Source organism: Hippoglossus stenolepis, chromosome 4 (assembly GCF_022539355.2).
Source record: "Hippoglossus stenolepis isolate QCI-W04-F060 chromosome 4, HSTE1.2, whole genome shotgun sequence".
In the NCBI taxonomy this organism is placed as follows: Eukaryota; Metazoa; Chordata; class Actinopteri; order Pleuronectiformes; family Pleuronectidae; genus Hippoglossus; species Hippoglossus stenolepis.
In genome coordinates this window covers 9,635,879-9,656,125 of record NC_061486.1, presented here as the reverse complement: position 1 = coordinate 9,656,125, position 20,247 = coordinate 9,635,879, and the positions used below count along the sequence as shown (strand labels likewise).

Here is a 20,247-nt window from a genome sequence, read left to right as displayed (position 1 = left end):
TTTTGGATAAAAGCATCAGCTAAATGAAATGTAATGTACTGAAAGTTGTACAAAATTGTACAAATACATAAAATGTCTTTCTACCTAAATATATAATAAATATGAGAACCAACAGTGGTGTGTGTCTAATTCACTGTAAATTCCATAACTATAAATAAACAAGGTGGCAATAGTAATGGTGGTTATACCAGCCTGTATCAGCACATTTGTGAAACATAGTTACTATCACATGCAACTTACACATGTAGCGTATTGATATTAACTTATTAAAATTAAAATCAAGTCACAACCAAACACACGACTCTGTAGTAGTGTAGTTAATTAGCTTCAATCTGTTCATTACACGTGTTAAATAAACGGTAACTTTTATAACAATTACATATTAAAAACCACTTGAGGCATGTAAGCATATGATTATGATAATAGATAAAGCAATAGGTTTTGTTGTTGTGTAGTTTCAAGGTTACTTACCTCTAGTGAGTTCGTTGTAAACATCGCGACCATCCTGAAGCAACAACACCGCAGCGCTAGCCGGTTAGCGGCCGCAGGTAGCATGTAGCCTAGCTCCTTAGCCTGAGCTAACCAGGTAACGTTGAGCTCTGCGGGCGTGGCTCAGCTGTCAGTCTTCACTCGCGCTCCTCCTCTTTGCCCATTTATTGGTTAGCCAGGAACTAGGAGGAGTCAGCACCGGCAAGATGGCGCCGGGTGAACGCCGACTACTAGCCTCATTTTCACTCTTCAGAAACCAACGGGTGACGTCACGGACCCTACGTCCATTATATATACAGTCTATGATTTTCACTCTTCAGAAACCAACGGGTGACGTCACGGACCCTACGTCCATCTATACAGTCTATGGTCTTCATCTGTGATTAAAGGAATCCTCATTTGATAGGAATCCTCCTTTGATCAACTTCAAAGTCATACTAGTGTAGAATGACACAGATCATAGCAAATTAGCTCACCTATTTAAGAGAAACATTTGTCAGTGGAACCAGACACGACGACTGTGACCTTGCTACACTGCAGCCCCTGTTAATCGACATGGCGGGGATCAACAGCTCAGGAGATGAGCCACACAAGTGCAACTTGAGCAAAATACTCTGCCGAGAACTCAAGGACTTGCATAGGGAATTACAGGAGCTGGGGGCTGAAAACGCCCGTCTGAAGGAGCTGAAGGCTGAAAGCACCCGTCTGGAGGAGCTAGAGGCTGAAAACGCCTGGCTGAAAGAGCTGGAGGTAGTAAACGGCCGACTGGAGGCTGAAAATGCCTTGCTGAAGGCTGAAAATGCCTTGCTGAAGGCTGAAAATGCCCGGGTGAAAGACTTGGAGGCTCAAAACAAACGGCTGGAGAGGCTGAGGGCTGAAAACGCTGCTCTCAAAAAGCAGATCACCGTGAAAGATATTTCCAGGGGAGAAGAGAGGAAGAAGATGGTCGAGAAGTTGGAGTCTTCTGCCTCACTTCTGTTTAAGTCCAAAGACGACGTGACCAGCTTGATTCAGCTCGTGGAGTCTGAAAAAGCCAAAGAGAAGGAGCTGGAGAAGGAGCTCAGGAACATGAACCTGAGGTTTAAAGTAAAAGAGGTTGAGGTCGTCTCCCTGAATGCAGACCTGAAGCTCCAGGAGGACAAGCTGCAGCAACACATCCTCAAAAATGAGGGCAGGTCCGAGGAAATAGAGGAGCTGCAAAAAAAAAATAGAGACTTAGATGAAAGGTGGGGAGAAGAGAGGAAGAAGATGGTCGAGAAGTTGGAGTCTTCTGCCTCACTTCTGTTGAAGTCCAAAGACGACGTGACCAGCTTGATTCAGCTCGTGGAGTCTGAAAAAGCCAAAGAGAAGGAGCTGGAGAAGGAGCTCAGGAACATGAACCTGAGGTTTAAAGTAAAAGAGGTCGAGGTCGTCTCCCTAAATGCAGACCTGAAGCTCCAGGAGGACAAGCTGCAGCAATACATCCTCAAAAATGAGGGCAGGTCTGAGGAAATAGAGGAGCTGCAAAAAAAAAATAGAGCCTTGGATGAAAGGTGGTCCACCGAGCACAAGGAGTCCCTAGAAAGGGAAATCAAGCTGGAGGACGACATCAAACTCCTGATCCAGCAGAACATTGTGCTTCAGGTACGTTACACCAACTCATTCTGATTGAATAATATTGGATTGTTGATTTGTTTCCGATTCAGACTTTGAAAAAGAAAAGAGTGAAACTTATGTTGTCTCTGTCTTTTCAGGAACAGGCCTTGAGGACCGACAGCTACAAGGAGAGGGTCAAGAAGGAGAAAGAGGAGAAGAAAGAAAGGAAGAAGAGCGAGAAGGAGGAGAAGATGAAAAAGAAAGAAAGGAAGAAGGAGGAGGAGATGAAAAAGAAAGAAAGGAAGAAGGAGGAGGAGATGAAAAAGAAAGAAAGGAAGAAGAGAGAGAAGGAGGAGAATGAGGAGAATGAGGGGACGACGAGGAGGAGGTTCCCCTGTTTTCCCTTCAACTTCAAACCCTCCTAATCTCCTCTCCCATCCTTTCTCTCCCTCTGCCCTGTCAATCATCCCCTCATCCCAGCTCCCCCACTACCTTACACCTTAACCCCCTCCCCTCCTCACCCTCCATCTACCTGTATGTGTTAGAAAATAAATAAAAACGATCTATCAATAACAGTGACCTTTCCTCTGTCTAGTGATTCCAGAAAGCTCTGTCAGTATGCGACTTGTATATCTCAAGAACTGTTCTTCTTATCAGCTACACACATGTTTATTCAAAGGCCGATCGAAGAGCAGTTTTTGTGACTGTTGTGATTTCTTTTTTAATAAACTTTGAATAAACAGACAACCAGCGCTGTGGCTGATGTTTGGTCCACAATCAAAATGATGAAAAACAAACATTTATATGTAAAAAAAACTAAATATCTATTGAGATTTGATTCCTTTGTATTTTAGCTGGAAAACACACATTCTCCGCAGCACTATCCTTTTATTAGATTTAATTATATTATTTTGAAAGACACTGACAGACTATGTATCTACTTAACTAAGGTATGTTTACTTAGTTTTTCTGCTTATTATTCTGCATCAAAATATACAGAGGCTGTACATCACGTAATAACTCCGCTGCAGCGATCACATGGTTTTGTTGACACCCCATCGACACCGGTGTCGGCTATCCTCACAACAAACTCTCTTTACGTCTTCATCCAGTCTATGGTTCATCCTCAATAGACGATCTTTGACATGAACCCACTCTGTTAGAAGAAGCGGGTTCATCCCTATATATATACAGTTTATGACTCACACACATACACACACATACACACACACAAACACCTACATTCCCAACTCTAATCAATACTTGTCCAACCCTAAACTTTTGTATATTTGTTTTACTACTAAACTTTTATACTACACATTGATCATATGTTATTTCTTTTTTTCCCCACAAAATGAATCAACTCCATTGAGAAGATGATTGTCATTATTATTGTCAAACACATGCCGTCATCTGTATTCTATGTCCAGGGCTGTGATTCAATATCTTCTGAGTGTTACAGTATTATATTCGAAAATATGTTTATACAAATAGCCCCAACAGTTGAATTGAATTACTGTAAAACATTTTATAGGCCTATTGTATCATTCCCTGTGTATCCATCTATCCATCCATCCATCCATCCATCCATCCATCTATTATCTGTACGTCTTATTCTTTAAGGGTCGCTGGGGGCTGAAGTCCATCCCAGTAGAAATTGGGCGACTGGGTACAGCCTGGACAGTATCACGGTGCCAAAAAAAACATTAATGTTCACGTTCACACCTACAGTCAATTTACCTCAATGTGCATGTATATCTGCATATTTGACCGACAGGGAGGAAGCTGGGGTATCTGGAGAAAACCCATGCAGACACTGGGAGAACATGTAAACTACACACTGAAATCCCAACCTGTGCATGCAGTACAAAATATTTAATTTTCTCCTTCAGGGACCTCCACCCCCAGGCTATTTATCATCCTGACCTGGAACCTAATCCTCCTTATGCCAATTTCTAACTGTTAGGATTTGAGAGAGACAGTTTGTGCTGTAAGTGTAACCGCCTGTACCCGACTGATTCTGCTCCCAGCTCAGCAGAACGTCAGGTAATGACCTGTTGTCTGGGCTGTAAAGGTTACAGCCAAGTGAAGCAGATCCACCATGACTGCTGTGGACAGTATCACCTTAAGGGCTCCGGCTCTGCTGGAGTTTGTACATTGTTGGTGAATATTGTCCATCAACAGATTCAAAACATTTACCCCAGATTTAAAAGAAAGTCTGCAGCTTTTCCCTGAGGAGCCTCGTCGGCCAAATCCTCATTTTTATAGCTGTGCTTTCTCCTAGTTTAGTTCATTTCTCATCTTTATCTATGCTGTTTCGCTGTGTGATCTTCTTTTATTGGTTTTAAATTGTTTCTAATTGTTTGCCTTCAATTCAAGATATGATCAGCAGGTTTGTTGTGATTCAAGTTTGTTCTTATTTCGACATTTTGGGGAGATTGGAAACGACACCCTCTCAGCAAATATCTATATACATTGTATTCAACACTGTCTTGTTTTAAATTAGCTGGAGTTTCAAATGGAAGAGATGTTCTATTTCCTATTCCCTCTCATTCTTTCTCCTGCTCTCTCCTTCTATCTTTCACTCACACAATGCCAAAGCAATATACACCCAGCTATATCCGTGAAGCAATATATGTGAATAGAAAGAGAGGGATGAGAGGCGTGAGCGAGTCATTCATGGGGTTTGTGCACGATCATTTTTGCGGGATCATGTTCATGGGAGGCAGCAGAGAAGATTCTACCCTTAAGCTCTGTGTCGCTGTCACGAAATATCACACATCACCACTTCTAAATGAACGTCCTCCTTTTGCACTCTCATGTTCTCTTGTCACCGTGGCACAGATACAGGCGAGGATATGATACTTTTCATTTCGTGAGCTGTGAAATGAAAATTTATGCAGCTTGTCCACATTAAGGAAAATTCAGCTGCCCACACACACACACACACACACACTCACACTGACAGAAGCAGCAGAAGAAAATAATTTCCGGTCCTTAGAAAATAATTTTTTGTCACAAAGATAAACTAAATTTATGGGAATTTCTCAGTTATTTGTTGAAGACTGTGTTTTCATCAGCTCTCTCTCTAATTAAATCTCCACTGTATCTGTCTCTGTTTTTGACTTTGACAGAAATATATTCAGTCCTCTCTGTGAGCACGACTCCAAAAAGACAAAAACAAACCAACTGCAATATGCTAAACTTTGCTTATTTGAATTAGGAGTGACTCATATTGTTTTTCGCCTCAGCTTCTAATACTTGTATTTGTTATTAGTGTGAAACAGATACTGTGCACAGCTGGCTGCTCTAAGGGGAACAGGTGAGGGATTCAAAATGAGCAGGAGTCAGAGGGAGCAATGAAGGGAAATAGTGGAGAAGAGTATAACATTTTGCTGAGAATGAAGCCGAGATGGAGCGGGAGACATGTGATGGAACCTTTTGAGTGAGGGGACGTGAAAACAAATGGATATTAAAGGAGAAAGCTCTGTTTCGTAGCCCCCTCCCACTTTAATCCAGTCGGCACTGTCGTGGATGCACCGCCCTTCTGCACACCTTGTTTTCACACCCTGTGGACGGCCTGTGATGAATACAAATGACCCCTGACCCTAATGAATCATTTAACCAAGATCAAAAAACCCTCAGATGAAACACATCAGGATTTAACATTGTTGGTTTCTTCTCCTCTTCTGGCTGTGGCTTATATTCTAAATAATGCATGCGCTCACTGAAGGTACATGGAGGTTTCAAGCCGCTCCAATTGATGAAGACTTACCTGCACCTTATTGTTGCAGCATAAAAATGAGAGGTTGTGAGATCAGAGAGAAAACATTAAGAATAGCTGCTGGTCTTTGATAATTACTTTTCATGTTATCTTACTTGTTGTTTTTGCTGCCTGCATGTGCCTTTCCTACCATTTTCCTCCAAAATGTCTGCATATACACACGGATATGCAAAAATATAATGAATAATTAGCAATAATTGTGTTTTTCATTTCAACACTGATAAGCGCACAATAAATAATACCACATCTGTATACAGCTGTTGTGGATTAGTCACATTAATTTCATCCCCAGGGCACAACAACCCATGATGGTTCCACTCTATGTAGGTCAGTCTCTTAAGTAGTTACTTATCACGCTTTATTTGCTTTTATTGCGTAATAAAGGATGCCGTTTCAGTAGCTTGTGCATGACCTTATCGGTCCAGATGACAGGAATGAGCGAACAGACCGAAACTGGTGCAGCTGAGGTGCAGTTTCAACCTCTTACCAACGGGACAAATGACAGTTTTACTTGTGAACCTATTTTTTGCGAATATTCGACCAGAAGCTGAACCATAGTCCTGTTTAAACGAGAGAATAAGCAGATGATCGAATTACTTCCACCACGTTAGGCTGCAGAGATGAAGCCCCGCTGAGCTGAAAACCTTTGGCACCATTAACAGCCGTCGACATAGAATACAAAACTTCACATTAATTATGATTCATACACGGCCGTGCGTTATTTTTCTTTTACCTTTTTCTTTTCACCCTGGAGCCCTCGACACAGTGAAATGCATGGCAACTTTGTTGGAGGCAATTTTCCCGTATGAATCTTTAATGACCACATTCTTCAGGAGCATGTGACACATTGCCGCTGATGAAGTGGGCTCACAAGAGGACAATTTAAAAGGCTGCAGATGAAGTCCACAAAGTGCCGACGCTGTATTGAAGATCAAGCGAACAAACAGCTGATATATAAGAGACACCATCAAAAAAGAAACTAGAATACACATCTATTCTTAAATAAGTCTTTAATACCTACGTTACTGCTGATTGTACACACACATGTGCATTTAAATGTAGATATAAGTCATGATACTGATACTGTCAGTGAAAGAGAGTAAAGATTTGTATGCTTCTGTTTACCGGGATGCTCAAATTATTCCAGTCCTGAATTTAAAAACCGAAAGTGAGAGGCCTCTTTGGCTCACTGATTGGATGCGCAGTGAACTGAGCTGGCAGAGAGACGATTCCCCGCAAAGTGGTCTGGGGATGTACATTCATATGCTGCCTACTGTAGTAAAAATATGCACACTGTCACTCATGTAAATTGCACCGAATGTGCAGGAGGCAGAAAACAGCTCTGCATAAGTATCCCCTCAACCCCTTCTCCAATGATCACTTGTACTCTCCTCTAAAAGCTTGACTCCTCTCCTTTCCTTTTTCCTCTCCTCCTATTTCAGATTTTCAGCATGGATAGTGGTCTCTCGAATTTGATAGTGGCAACATTAATTGTGTTACACATGATGGACGTATAGGAGCTAGGGTGCAATTAAGTTAAACACGCAATAAGTTAAAGAAATACACAGAATTAACACGTTCTTATAAGAGGAACCATGGAATACGTTTGGTGGTTGACATCACAAACCATTACTGTCATGAGGTAACCCTCATCCTTATGGGTAAGGCTACTTCCCACACACAAAATGCACAACAACACACACTGGGATGAGTCAGACTCATGGGTCAGGTGACCCTCCCCTCACAGCTGAGTCACCTTCAAATCAGACACGTGACCAGACCGCGGCCCCTCCTCTTCCACGTCTAAGGGAGTTTCTCTGTTAATGTATCTGTTTTATGACAACAGGCGGCCACACGGTGAAGGTCTGGGCATGAATACAGATGTTCTGCTGGAAAACTGTTTCTCTCTCCTGTCCGCCGCTTCCTTTGGTTCTATCTCTTTCTCTCCCGCTCCCACCTACTCACTACTATCTGCTCTTTCACAAGCTAATCTATCTCTATGCACTCCACACACAGGTGATGCATGTGCTCTCATGCTGCTATCTCAAGAGGAAGTACATGAGAAGACGATTACATCAGTGTTTATCTAAGTCTCTATTTTGGTCGTCTGTCAGATTGGATCGAGTGATCAGAAGGAAGTAAACGTGGAATGATTAGGAAATTTGTCTCTGATCTTTGGTGGCAGTGTTTCTCTTTCAACCTCCTCCTGAGAGCCACCCTCTTGTTATCCTGATAGTGTGTCACTCGCCCTCCTCCCCAGATTGCTTTCTGTAGCCCTCGTTGAGCAGCTGAATCTCCTCTTGATACCCAGAGTTCTCCTGCGTCTGTCGCCGACTGTTCTGCCGGTGCGCCTCTACAGTGTCAGGTATAGAGATGTTGATGGTCTCTGTCTCGGGGTTGCCGCTGTTGGGGATGAGCAGCGAGTAGGAAGCCGTCTCGCCCAGGTCGCAGGAGACGAAGCGGTTCTCCCGTCGCGAGTAGCGCAACGAGGGCGAGCGAGCGTGCGTGGAGGACTGGCTGATGTTGGAGATGATGGAGACACTGTCCATGGCCTCCTCGTTGTCACAGATCTCCAGGACCTCGAGGTGGATCTTGACATTTGTGTCCCCCACCATTGCCCCGATCCCCATCCCCATTCCTATCTCCATGCCCATCTCCACGTTGCTGACATTCACGTCCCTGGTCTGGCTTCCTGCGGCTGGGTCATCTGCACTGGGCTCGTGGCCAACTGATTTGGAGCGATACACCTCCACCTTCAAGGCAGAAAGATTTACAGTACAAGTTATACACAAACAGTACGGAGCACAATGTAATTCAACAATCAAAAGATATCTATATATTTTTTAATGATATTACAAGTCTAATCAAGACTTGAAGCTTTTACCTTCTTGGCGTTGTGTGGGGATATTCTGAGTCCATCACTGCTGACCTCATAGGTGGAGAGAGAGAGGGTCTTTCCCGTGGGTGCTTGCAGAGAGACGGTGCCCTGGAAGGCGCACAAGGGGACTGACAGACCACCCGATGACCGCTGCATAGAAAAACCAAAGAAAAGGGCAGAAGATGTTGAGTTAACATCGACCAAAATAGATTTATTCACTGTGTATTTTCTTCTAATGTTTTTTTTAAGATGCCAACCACTTGCCTAGGACTGCGGATGAAAACTTGCTGTATGGCTTAATTTGGCATAAAGTGCTCATGTCAAGGTCTTAATACTTTCCAATACCATTCAATTCCATCTTAACATCACCTACAAGGTCTCGGTGCGTCTCATTCACTTTGTTCAGACTAAGCGAGCACAGATTGCGTCCATGTCAATAGCAGGGAGATGAATGACTGATCACTTCTATCCCAAGAGTTACTGAGGCTTATATGTACTGAGTCCTGTCAACAGCAGCTAAAGTGAGATGTCTGGTCTCTGTGCATATAAAGGCAACCAGAGGCTTTGTATAATGCAACTAATTTCCTCTGGGTTTCAGCTTGCCATATTTTTTTCAATTACATGGCTCATTTATTATCACTGGCATTATCAAATTTCATGTTTTGTCATGTTTTTGTATTGCTTTCATGGAGATCACTTCACCACACTGTGCATTAAAGTGAGCCTCAGTCAGCGTGATGTGTTTGAGAAAATGCATATTGACGGCAGGGGAAAGGAGAAGAGTCTTGTGGTGCGACAGCAGGGAGACTGGGGAGGGTCTCATTAAGTTTGATGTAATGACTAGATTGTGGCTATGACGCACAGCAGAAACAAAGAGAATGTCATTATCTTGTTCTCTATGACTATCTGTTTTCCTTGTCATTGTCTTTGCATCATTGTGAAATGAGCGAGAGACGAGCGGGGGAGAGAGAGACAGAGTCCGCGATGTTGAGCTGAAAACACGTTGTCAAATTTACTACCCAGCACATTCGGCAGTTAGAAAGGTTGCCACTTATTTAGTCAAATACCTCAACTTCTATGAGATGAGTTTACATTTTAAGTTAACTCTGAAATGTCTGAACAACTTTGAAGAGCACTGACATTGAATTTGGTTCAAGCGTTCATTCTATCAGCAACGCTAATGACATTCACATCACCCTCACCTGCACTTTCTGAGATGCCCATTACCTCTGCCCTGTTTTCTACTCCCCCGTCCGTCTGTCTGTTGGTTGGTTCATTTTTTTGTCAGCAGGAATATGTAAAAATTTGGAAACTGGGCGAAGAAAGAACCTATTACAAATTGGTGTGGATCCAGGAAAAAGAGCAAAAATCTACCAGTGTGGGCAATTTGGTGTGGCTTGATTTAATTTGAGGGGACTGTTGGGACTTGTTGAGAGGGATGTGCTGTACTCGGTGCCATTCTTGTTGTTTAATGATGAAAACTAGAGTGACACTCAGTAGAGTGCATACCTCCGCCAAGGTCCAACAGTCCCCTCATGAAACCACATTTAATTCCACTCGATAAGATTTTTATTTGGATCTACACAACGTTGTACACATTCATAAAATGAAAATAAAAACCTGCTTGATTAAAATCTTTCTGAGAAACCAAAAAATCCTAAACCTAATCTGGATCCACACTGAAATTGAATGGGTTTTTCCTTGATTCACACCAAATCCTTCCACCAAGATTTATGGTAATCCTTCTTTTAGAATTTTGCCTACAAACCAGCAAACCACCAAAAAACGGACAGGGGTGAAAACATAACCTCCAACTACAAAACATCAGCATATTAAAATTGTTGTCATGACCTTACTAGCATGCTAAATTTAGCGTTAAGCTCCAAGTACTGCTGTGGATAAGAAGATTCTCACAGAGCTGCTGTGGCTGTCGACTCTATGTGTTCCTATTTTTATCAGATGAATTCAAGCGACTACATAAGCAACAATACTGTAAAATATCTGATATTGACGTTTGCTGTATATTGATTGTGGTTGTGTTATTTCTCTGTCTGACGATCAATACTTCCTCTCATTTCCACCTTAGAGCCTGGTTGGTGAGAACAACATTCATTTACAGTTTCTGATGTGTTCTCAGAAGGGTAAACAGGTTCCAGTTCCCCGCATCTGAATGCACATCATTTACCCCTGAGGGAGACGACTTGTGAACGCGCCCCCAGCTCTGTTCTTGCTAACAGAGAGTATAAAGTCACAGGGAGGGTAAAGATGTCTTTAAGCTCTAATTCCACCTCTCCCTGTGGATGCTGAAGGCCAGGAGGGCTAGCAGTAAGGAGGGGAGAAGCTGGGTAATGACATCTCGCCTGCTAACGAGGAACAAAACACAGCCAGGAACCACCATAGATCACAGAGTATTTAGGCCTGATGTTCATCGTTTGTTTGCCTCTGTGTGTATACACAGTATAATAATACCGCTGTGTGTGTGTGTGAGCTAATTTTGATCTTTATGTCGTTTGTGACTGTAGACAGTGGGTTGCTGGATCTGTGCAGCTTCAGTCTGTCTTTTGTCTTTGGTGTTTGGCTGTGCATGCACACACACACACACCCTCCATGTACTTCTATCCTAGTGAGGTCACTGTTTGGCATAATGCATTCCCTAAATGCCCTTATACTTCCCCTAACCGTAAAACCAAGTCTCAACCCTCACACAGCCCTTTGAAAGTGGGTCAGGATCCGAGAACTGGGCAAAAAAATCCTCACTTTCCCAAAATGTCTTTACCCTGTGATGTCTAGGCTCAAAATGGTACACACACACACACACACACACACACACACACACACACACACACACACACACACACACACACACACACACACACACACACACACACACACACACACACACACACACACACACACACACACACACACACACACACACACACACACACACACACACCGGCAGCAGTCACAGACTTATACATGATGCAAAGTGAGTGGCAAAGCCGGGCAGTAGATGCATGCTCCATGGATTTTCATCCTCTGGTGATTTCCAAACCGAAACGTTTCAGACTTATAAGTAGAGCAGATACAGTGTGGGAGAGAGCCAGAGATAGTGTGTGTGTGTGTGTGTGTGTGTGTGTGTGTGTGTGTGTGTGTGTGTGTGTGTGTGTGTGTGTGTGTGTGTGTGTGCCCATGTACACGTCCATGTTTGCACATCTGTTCATGTCCTCGTTAGTTTTATGACTTTGATCAGCTTGTTGGTGTTTATGAATTAAGCTACAAACCCATTTTGTTAAAGCTCACGATTCACTGCTGCTCTGCTGTAAATCGGTGAAATGTGTGGCAGAACACATAAAGCAAAAACATAGTCGATGAAATTGAAGATAATTGATGCCATAGAAGATACATTAGTGAAAAGACAATAACATAAAGCAGTTATGTACGAGGTGATATGATGGGAGCCACGCAATACAGATTAGGTTAGATTAAATACGGGTTATGTGGATAATAGATGTGTTTGTATCTGAGGTAGTGATTTAGTGAACCTAGACACGTGGTGTGTGTAGTAAGTAATACAGCATATGAGGGGGAGCAATGGAAAAATACATAGTGACAGACAGTGTTTTCCAGCAGCCTGTCAGAGGTGAGAAAATGAATGCACTTGTGCAATTATGAGGTTTCATCCAGCGAAGGGTAAACCATTGATTTTTCTGTCAATCCACTCTGCTTGTTATAATTTACTTTAACATATATGAACCAGAGTAGAGTGGAGCTTTTAATAGAGATATCCATATGGATTTGCCAGATAGTAAGGGTAGGCCACCTCTAAATTATTTTTTCTGCAAATTAGATACATTGATTTTGGGTCTTTCATTTTTTACAGCAGAAGTGTGTCATCACAGAATTCAGTGATTGGAACCATTTCGCTGTAGCTGAATTTAAAACTAGATGGTTGCTAATTGTCAGCTTAAATAGATGGGAAGGTTAGACCATCACTTTAGATTATTGTCAGATATTTTGAATAGTGGCCGGATATTAGGTTATTAGATATTTGATAGATATTAGATATTAGAGCTCTGACAGCTAGGAGGTGAGGTACCAGGGTATCTAATGTTACCAAAGGTGAATGAATAAGAGGACTTCACAGAGATAGGAAGAATATTTTGAATAGTTTGGTGTTTTTGAGACAGACTTCCTGCAGCGAGTTTTGTGAATCCTGAAGATAGAGTAAGATATCGTCGGCATATGAATACATTTTTCTTGATTACTTTCGGTGTAACTTACTTTTATTTGTCGGATGGCAAATTAAGAGGTTCAATGAAAATGGGAAAGCATAAGAGAGAGCTTTGTTTTCATTTTGGCCAGTGTCCATCGTAGAGCTATTGTGTAATTCAGAGTCTGCTTGATCTTGGTCAGATCAGTAAAAAGTTGTTAGGTTGGGTTTATTTTTCAGTGGAATATCGATGGCTATAAAACATTTGTGCAAGTGAGTTTCATTTTATGATTTCAGGTGCCTGTGTATAATTCCCTGCAGAATTTCTTGTTGTTATGATTATTTGTCTTTGATGCATTGAAGTTGATTTGTAGAAATGTGCTTGATTTATTATTTTGTTCACAGTTTTTATATCTCTGCTGTCAGAGGAAAAAATTCATTTATTTTTGTCAGTATATTTAGTTGAAATTTGACAGTTTGTATTTTTTTCTGAGGTGTTGTAAACAACAAACAGCTTTTTATTCCATTTTCCATTTTCGAAGCTACTTTCACTGTTGGTACTAATCACTGTAGGTCTTTCATATGAGGGCAGAATGAAGTGATGGAATATGAGGCCGTTCTCTCATCAGTGGCTGGCATCTCGACTGTCAGGACACATTAATCATCAAGCCTTTACTGTTATGTCCTTGTTTAACTATCAGTTAAAGGCCAACAAAACACAGAGAGAATGAAGCTTCTGGTTTTACAAGAGCTCATGATGTCAACAACAAACAAAGAATGTTGCATGTTCCTGTTGCAAACTGTCGTGAGCTTCATTGCTTATTTAGTGTGTTTAGTCTCTGACTTTGCTTCTACTGGATGCAGCAACTAGTGAGTGACTGGGCAAATAATTACTTCATGAGCTTAACAGACTAAACTGTGCTACATTCCTCATTCATGGAGTCCATTCATTCCATGTGTATACCAAACTGCAGGAATGCTTTCACAAGCCTCAAAAGGGAGCTAACCTTCAGTGGATAAATCTCATTGATCTTGAACCTGTAAGAAAGAATTAACAAATAGAGCCGAGCCTTGAGAGCGCGTCTGATTTTATCTGTGGAGCAGTAATGAATGAATATTTGGCTTTGAAAGACAGCCTGGTAGTTGATACTAAAATGGTACGTTGCTGATAGTATCTTGATCAATTGCTCTATTAGTCAGAATCAATTAAGGCTTGGCACAGACAACGATACCCAGAGAGGAGATTTTAACCATTTTATCTAAATCACATGCTCGGCTCCCAGTCTGTCAGCTTGACGATAAAGAAGAATATTCACAAATGTGTAAAATAACAACAACCAACAGAGACCCAGACCATAAAAGCAGAGAGCCAGACAGGGATTGAGACAGACAAAACAGCACAAATACACACACACACACATCTTTAAAGCCTGGCTATACAGAGACTGCATCTGAGTCCACCAGGTGTGTGTCTCTGTATCTCTGTGCAGATGCACTGCAGTGGGAAAACATGCACTTTCCTTTTGAGCTGAATGGAAACCCAAAAATGGCGACTGAAAATCCAACTATTTAATGCTCCCAAGATACTAATCACTCCTAAAAGATCACCTCGAAAGTAAATCACCATAACGCAGCAGTTGTTTTACCGAGAAAGTAATAGACTGGGTAGAAAATCCATTAATTCCAGCCATAAATACCACAATGACAAGTATAAACTACACAATGTAATGGTTCAACAAGAGACTAATAAACCGACTCCTCTGGTAAGTGGTCTACCTGTCTGGGCGTTCTCTCTGATTTACTCCTGCACCACTCCCAGTCTGTCAGCTCGATTTTGCGACAGTCCTCGTGCGACAGCCTCCTCTCCGTCCCCTCGAACACGGACGACGTGTCAGGGAGATTGCGCTCCTGCTCCCGGTGATGAGAGGGCACCAGAGGGACGCAGCAGAAGTCCTCGTCATCCCCGTGGCTCTGGTAGGGAAGTGGAGGACAATCAGCCAGCGCCTCCCCTCCTCCAGCTACCGCCTCCAACAGAAGGTCTGTGTTGGAGGAGCTGTCCACCGGGCATGTGGTGCTGAAATCAAAGTCAGGCGCCAGGCTGGAGAGCCCGCCACATTCGAGTGCATCGAGGCGGGTACTGGGGAAGTCACAGTTGAAGAGGCTGTGATAGGCAGGCGTCTCAATGGGAAGACTGTTAGGAGACATGGTGGCGTGGGACAACTTGTACACGCCGTAGCCTTGCTGCAGGGAAAGATTGAACTCAAATCTTCTTTTCATCACTAAAATAAAAGAAACAGAGGACACATTCATTGCAACCTGACGCCACGAAAAGAGCCTTTGCTCTTTATATCGTAGTATAAAACTTTTTATGTAGAGACACACTTCATGGCGCAATGCTGATGAATTTGTTACATCATGGTCTACCTGAGGCCTCCTGTGTTGGATCTCGCTGGCAGTTAATGAAGCAACCGCATGGCATGTGGATCCAGCGCTCAGACAGCATGAATAACGGAGTGACCGCAGGGGCGAGCAGAGTGAGAAAGAAGCTCAGAGTCTCCAGGGACGAGTTGTGTGCATTCAGCGCGTGGCGCACCAGGACCAAGGTCTGTGAATGAAAGGGAATGGGGACATTAATTCACCTGGGAGTCCGTGGTTCAATATGCATTAGGAAACTGGGGGAAGGGAGGCACGTGAATGAAAATGAAATCACACTGATCCTTTTTTGCTTTTCGTTTTCTTTTGTTTCGTATTCAAATATGCCGATATCATTTGGGTGGATATGCAACACGACGAGACTGTTGGACTGTTGTGCTGTGTATAGCTTTACTAAATAGAAAATTAATGAATGCATAAATAGTTTTTCTTAGTAGAAAATAAATGGGCTCCTTTATGAATATCATTTTGAGGCCCAGCAACAGGTGCAGCATATACAGTGTGGACATTAACCTCTACAGCTTTCTAGGAAATACTTGTCATTGCATAAACAGATACGAAGATCTAAAAATGTTTTTCTCTCAAGACATAATTGTTTAGTATGTTGCTTAAAAATATTCACATCCACAGAAAGAAAACTCATTGTGAGCTCATTGAATTTCTGATCAGTAACAGTGTGACATTTTCCTGCATTAATCATCTCCAGTGGTTTTGCATATTCTCAGGGTCACAACATTGGAATGCCAGTTATGTTTGCCTGTGCTTGTCTGTCAATGATGAATTTCATCACCTCAGTTCCTTTTTTTTTTAGCTTTTGTTTTTCACTGTGTAGCAATCTTGCAAAGTACTTCACAAGGCAACATAATGAAAGCTTTCCTTTAGGTGTTGACTAAAACCTGCCAACTACTGCTGCCAGCTACAAGGAATGTGAATTTAATTGGACAGTGGCAGGGCTGAAAACAAATATTGTTTTCATTTTAAATCAGTGTTTCACAAATCATGTGATGTTAAATGGTTTCCAAAATGGGTCTTGTTTCCCATTGTGGACTCAAGGGACATTCAGGGTTTTGTTGATCTCCAAAAGTTGAAAATTATTTAATATTCTTTTTTTAATCACAGGAAAAGATTTGAATAGAATATTACACTTCTATTCTGACTTTAAATCCCACCTAATGTCACATTTGTCTACATTATTACCTCTGACAGCTCACAACAAAAATGGTCTTTTGATTTGGGGTTATATGATATTAAAATGTCTTGTAATCTTGTGCTGTATAAGGGCCCATATGTCTGACCTATATGACTCATTGGGTTTGAATAGAGGCCTATACAGTAAGCTGACGTATAACAGTTACGTTTCAAATAACAGAAACACTATGAGTTTGACAGGAGGAAACAGGTGGTTAATTTTCAGGTTATTTCTACTGAAGAATCTTAGTGCAAAAAGGGACATTCAATTGTTACTGAATTCAATTGTTAATTACACCAGATGCTTTGTCTGGCAAATAAGTGCAAACATTAGATGTCAAGTGTTTCCAGATACACATTAAACCCTCTGGATACAGTAAACTGTTTGTAATGGCTAAACGTTAACATATGCCCACTGTTGCTTTTGGCTTACCATCATTGGCATCCACAAAACAACTCGGACCACCGCCAGGATCATGGAGAAGCGCTTTTGCGCGAACACCACCGGTGTGTCCCCGACAGCTGGTGTCCTCTGTCCGTTTTGGGACACCGGGGACATGAGGCTGTCCTCCCTCTCCCTGAGTTCTGTTACGCACGAACTGGGGCTCAGCTCGTTGTAGGCACCGAAACTTTTGTCCAGGCTTTCCCGGGAAAAAGACTGGAGGTCACAGAGGGGAACAGAACCACTCAGTCCCCTCGACATCTCCAAATAGCTCGGGTACAGCAAAGTCCTCTGGGGCTCTCTGGAGCACAGCAGCTGGTAGGTGAGGGGGATGAAGAAGAACAACAAGCCGCAGAAACACAGGGAATATAAAGAGAACAGGAGCAGGATGTAAAAACTGTCGCTCTCAGGGAAGCAACCAAGAGAAGCCGGAGTAAAGCTGCCCCATCCGCACAGAGGCAACACACTGACGGCCAGGCTGACAGCCCAGACGCCGGCGATAGCCCACATCACTCTCACAGGCCGGCGCACAGACTGGAGCACCCCGAACCTCTTGGTGACATAAAAAGTGTAGGCTGCTATCAGGCAAGCCTTCATATTGCTAGAAACACCCTGGAACACGTACAGAAGTCCGGACAAAGTGCACAGGCTGCTCGACCCTCTACTTCCATCCGTCTCCCACTGGAGGAGGATGAACAGGGAGAGGGGGACCACGCTGAGCAGGTCGTCCACAGACATGGAAGCCACGATGAGACACAGGGACGTTTTCCTCCGCATCCGCAGGAGCGACAGCAGCGAGTACGCGCCTCCGGTGAAGGTGGCGGCGGCGATGGTTACGCACAAGCCGAAAAGCAGCAGGCGGATTTGCCTGTCCACCTCCGAGGCGTCAGTCCTCTCGTAGCCGGCGGTGGGGGGGTTGCTCCGGTTGGGCGCCGGGGAGCTCAGGTGCGTCGTGGACATTTTTTTCAGAGGATGAACTTCTCCGTCTCTTTTGGCACTTTTTTTAATTGGCTAAATCTGCCTCAGTACCTCGTAAAGTTGAGATGCGCGTAGGATGGCACAACACGCGCCACGCTCCTTACGAAAACCAGATAGAGGGAGATGATCAGACAACATTCCTCTTCCATCCAAATGACAACTCACGCGTAATGGAGGCGTCCCACGGTCCCTTGGATGTGGAGCCTCGGGGTGCGGGGCCAGGAAGACTCACCGTTCAAAGCGCGCAACTCTGGAGCACCTCTCGTCTCCAGCTGCAGATTTACGCGCTGTCGTCATCCCCGCTCCCCCTCACGCATGTTATCTGGGGTTGGGCCAAACGCAGCGTACTACTACTATGGGTGTCCGTGTGCAACTGGTCCGATACACCAGGCTGCCTTTTCATTTGTGGCTTGGCAAAAATCCCTTACTGTTTCTCCCACTTTCCTTCCCCGCCATTTAAATACTGATTTAAAAACATAAGCTCACGTGTTTTCACTGCCAATGCAGATTTGTGTTTGTGTGCAAGGGCCCCATCATCGTGTGCTTAATTCCATTTAAGAAGAACGCCCATCTACATAGACAGCCTGTGTCCCTGGAAGCCAGTTTCAACAGATTACCTTTTATCCTTTTGAATTTCAAAACCTTCCTTAATGGAATCAGGACAGTAAATGCCAGGGGTTAAAATAACGGGGGGGGGACCTAAATTAGATAAGATTTTAGTGGTATCTTGTGACCACGTGTGGGCCTCATGTTCTCTGAGCCATGACTGAGAACAGTGTAAGTTTAAACACATGTGTTATTTATCCCAGTCTGGAGCAGTTCTCATGAGATAAGAGGGCAGAGGATTCATTCGTGGGATTTGAATCCTCGTCTGACTCATTTAAATGTCGGACAACATATTCATCTGCTTTGTCACCAGAGACGTGTTTCAAATGATGACTCAAGGAATGAATAGATTGTAATTAAAATAGTTTCATTAGATGTATGTTGGCGATGGGAGTGTGTGCGACCAGCTTGTGTGAAAGCTTGGCCTCTGTGTGTGTGTGTTTGTTCATGGGTGTTGATGGATCCCAGTGGTTTGCTGTAGATAGAAATAATACTCCTTGTGTGGAGCTAGGTTTATCACTGCTGATAGATTTTTGGACCCAAGCCAGTTTTGCAAATGCACACACGGATCTAAACGATGACAGCCCATGCTTGTTTATGTATTTACACTCCTTCATCATGATACCACCATTACGACTCTATGGATGCTGAGTTCTTTTCGCCCTGTGCAGCACGGATATCGACGTGAACGCAAACATGACTCTAAGTGCATTTAACTCCAGGTCGTGTAATTGAATTGAGGTTTGGGCTAAGTGACTCACAGCCCAGTCCTATGACCAGACTCTCTCTGGGGACATGAGGACACAGAGAGGAACATGAGAGGACAAAACCCAATCCACCAGGGAGCATAAACACAAACACACACACACACACACACACATACAGATACACCAGCTGAGCTCAGCATCACACATCAAGGTGACCTACTTTGTGTGTGCGTGTGTGTGTGTGTGTGTGTGTGTGTGTGTGTGTGTGTGTGTGTGTTGCTGCGTGGTGCATGCAATAGTTTGTTCATGTGAAAAAGCACAAGGTGAAAGTGCAGCGAGACAAATGCACCGGCGAGGAACAGAGCAAGTGTAATGAAACGGGATCCGTTCGAAAATATGAAACGCTAACATTCTGTCAAAACACATCTCGTCATCCTGTCACAGAGGGACGACTGAAACTAAATATCACGTCATGGTTGTTAGAGATGGAGAAGAAGAAGAGACATATATTAACTGAGGATATTCCCCATACGAGAATATGGGAAATGAGGCATGTGTTGTTGTAAATAAGTGATTAAAATGATGTTGCATGCTGCAGTGTCAGTTTAGATGTAAACTGTCAAAACCAAACATTTCACCTATTAAACATTTTAAAATAAAGCCCATACAGATACGCACATACGTAGATTAGGAATGCATAAGGAGCTCCTGTAACTCTAAATACAATGCAAGAATATCTCCATATATACATTTATATAGCATGATTTTAGTCTTGATGACCAGTCAGAATGGTTTACTGGACATTTTTGCCTTTCACCCATTCACATGGTGCATCTAAGTCCAGTACTTCCTCTAATACACATCACTCACATATTGCTGGCTCATGCATCAGGGCCAGTATCTTCCCCAAGGACAGTTTGTCACATGGAATGGAGGAGCCATGCAGGGATCGAT

General features: G+C 43.1%; 1 protein-coding gene across 1 annotated transcript; it reads right to left on the bottom strand.

Annotated features, from left to right (window-relative positions):
• Positions 1–6,841: 6,841 nt before the first annotated feature.
• LOC118105935 (probable G-protein coupled receptor 149) lies at positions 6,842–18,277 on the bottom strand. Its single transcript, XM_035153990.2, has 5 exons — positions 16,994–18,277; positions 15,364–15,544; positions 14,716–15,218; positions 8,733–8,876; positions 6,842–8,601 (listed from the first exon to the last, which is right to left on the bottom strand). Exons 1-5 carry the CDS (start codon positions 17,960–17,962, stop codon positions 8,089–8,091), a joined length of 2,310 nt encoding a protein of 769 aa, XP_035009881.1. The 5' UTR covers positions 17,963–18,277; the 3' UTR covers positions 6,842–8,088.
• Positions 18,278–20,247: the final 1,970 nt, after the last annotated feature.

What these genes read in the sequence shown, in the direction of transcription:
- LOC118105935 (XM_035153990.2), bottom strand. Translation starts at nt 17,962, where the DNA reads ATGTCCACGACGCACCTGAGCTCCCCGGCGCCCAACCGGAGCAACCCC. An exon ending in TTTTGTGGATGCCAATGATG is followed by an intron (nt 15,545 to 16,993) that starts GTAAGCCAAAAG and finishes TTTCATTCACAG; the next exon opens with ACCTTGGTCCTGGTGCGCCA. An exon ending in TCCAACACAGGAGGCCTCAG is followed by an intron (nt 15,219 to 15,363) that starts GTAGACCATGAT and finishes CTTTTATTTTAG; the next exon opens with TGATGAAAAGAAGATTTGAG.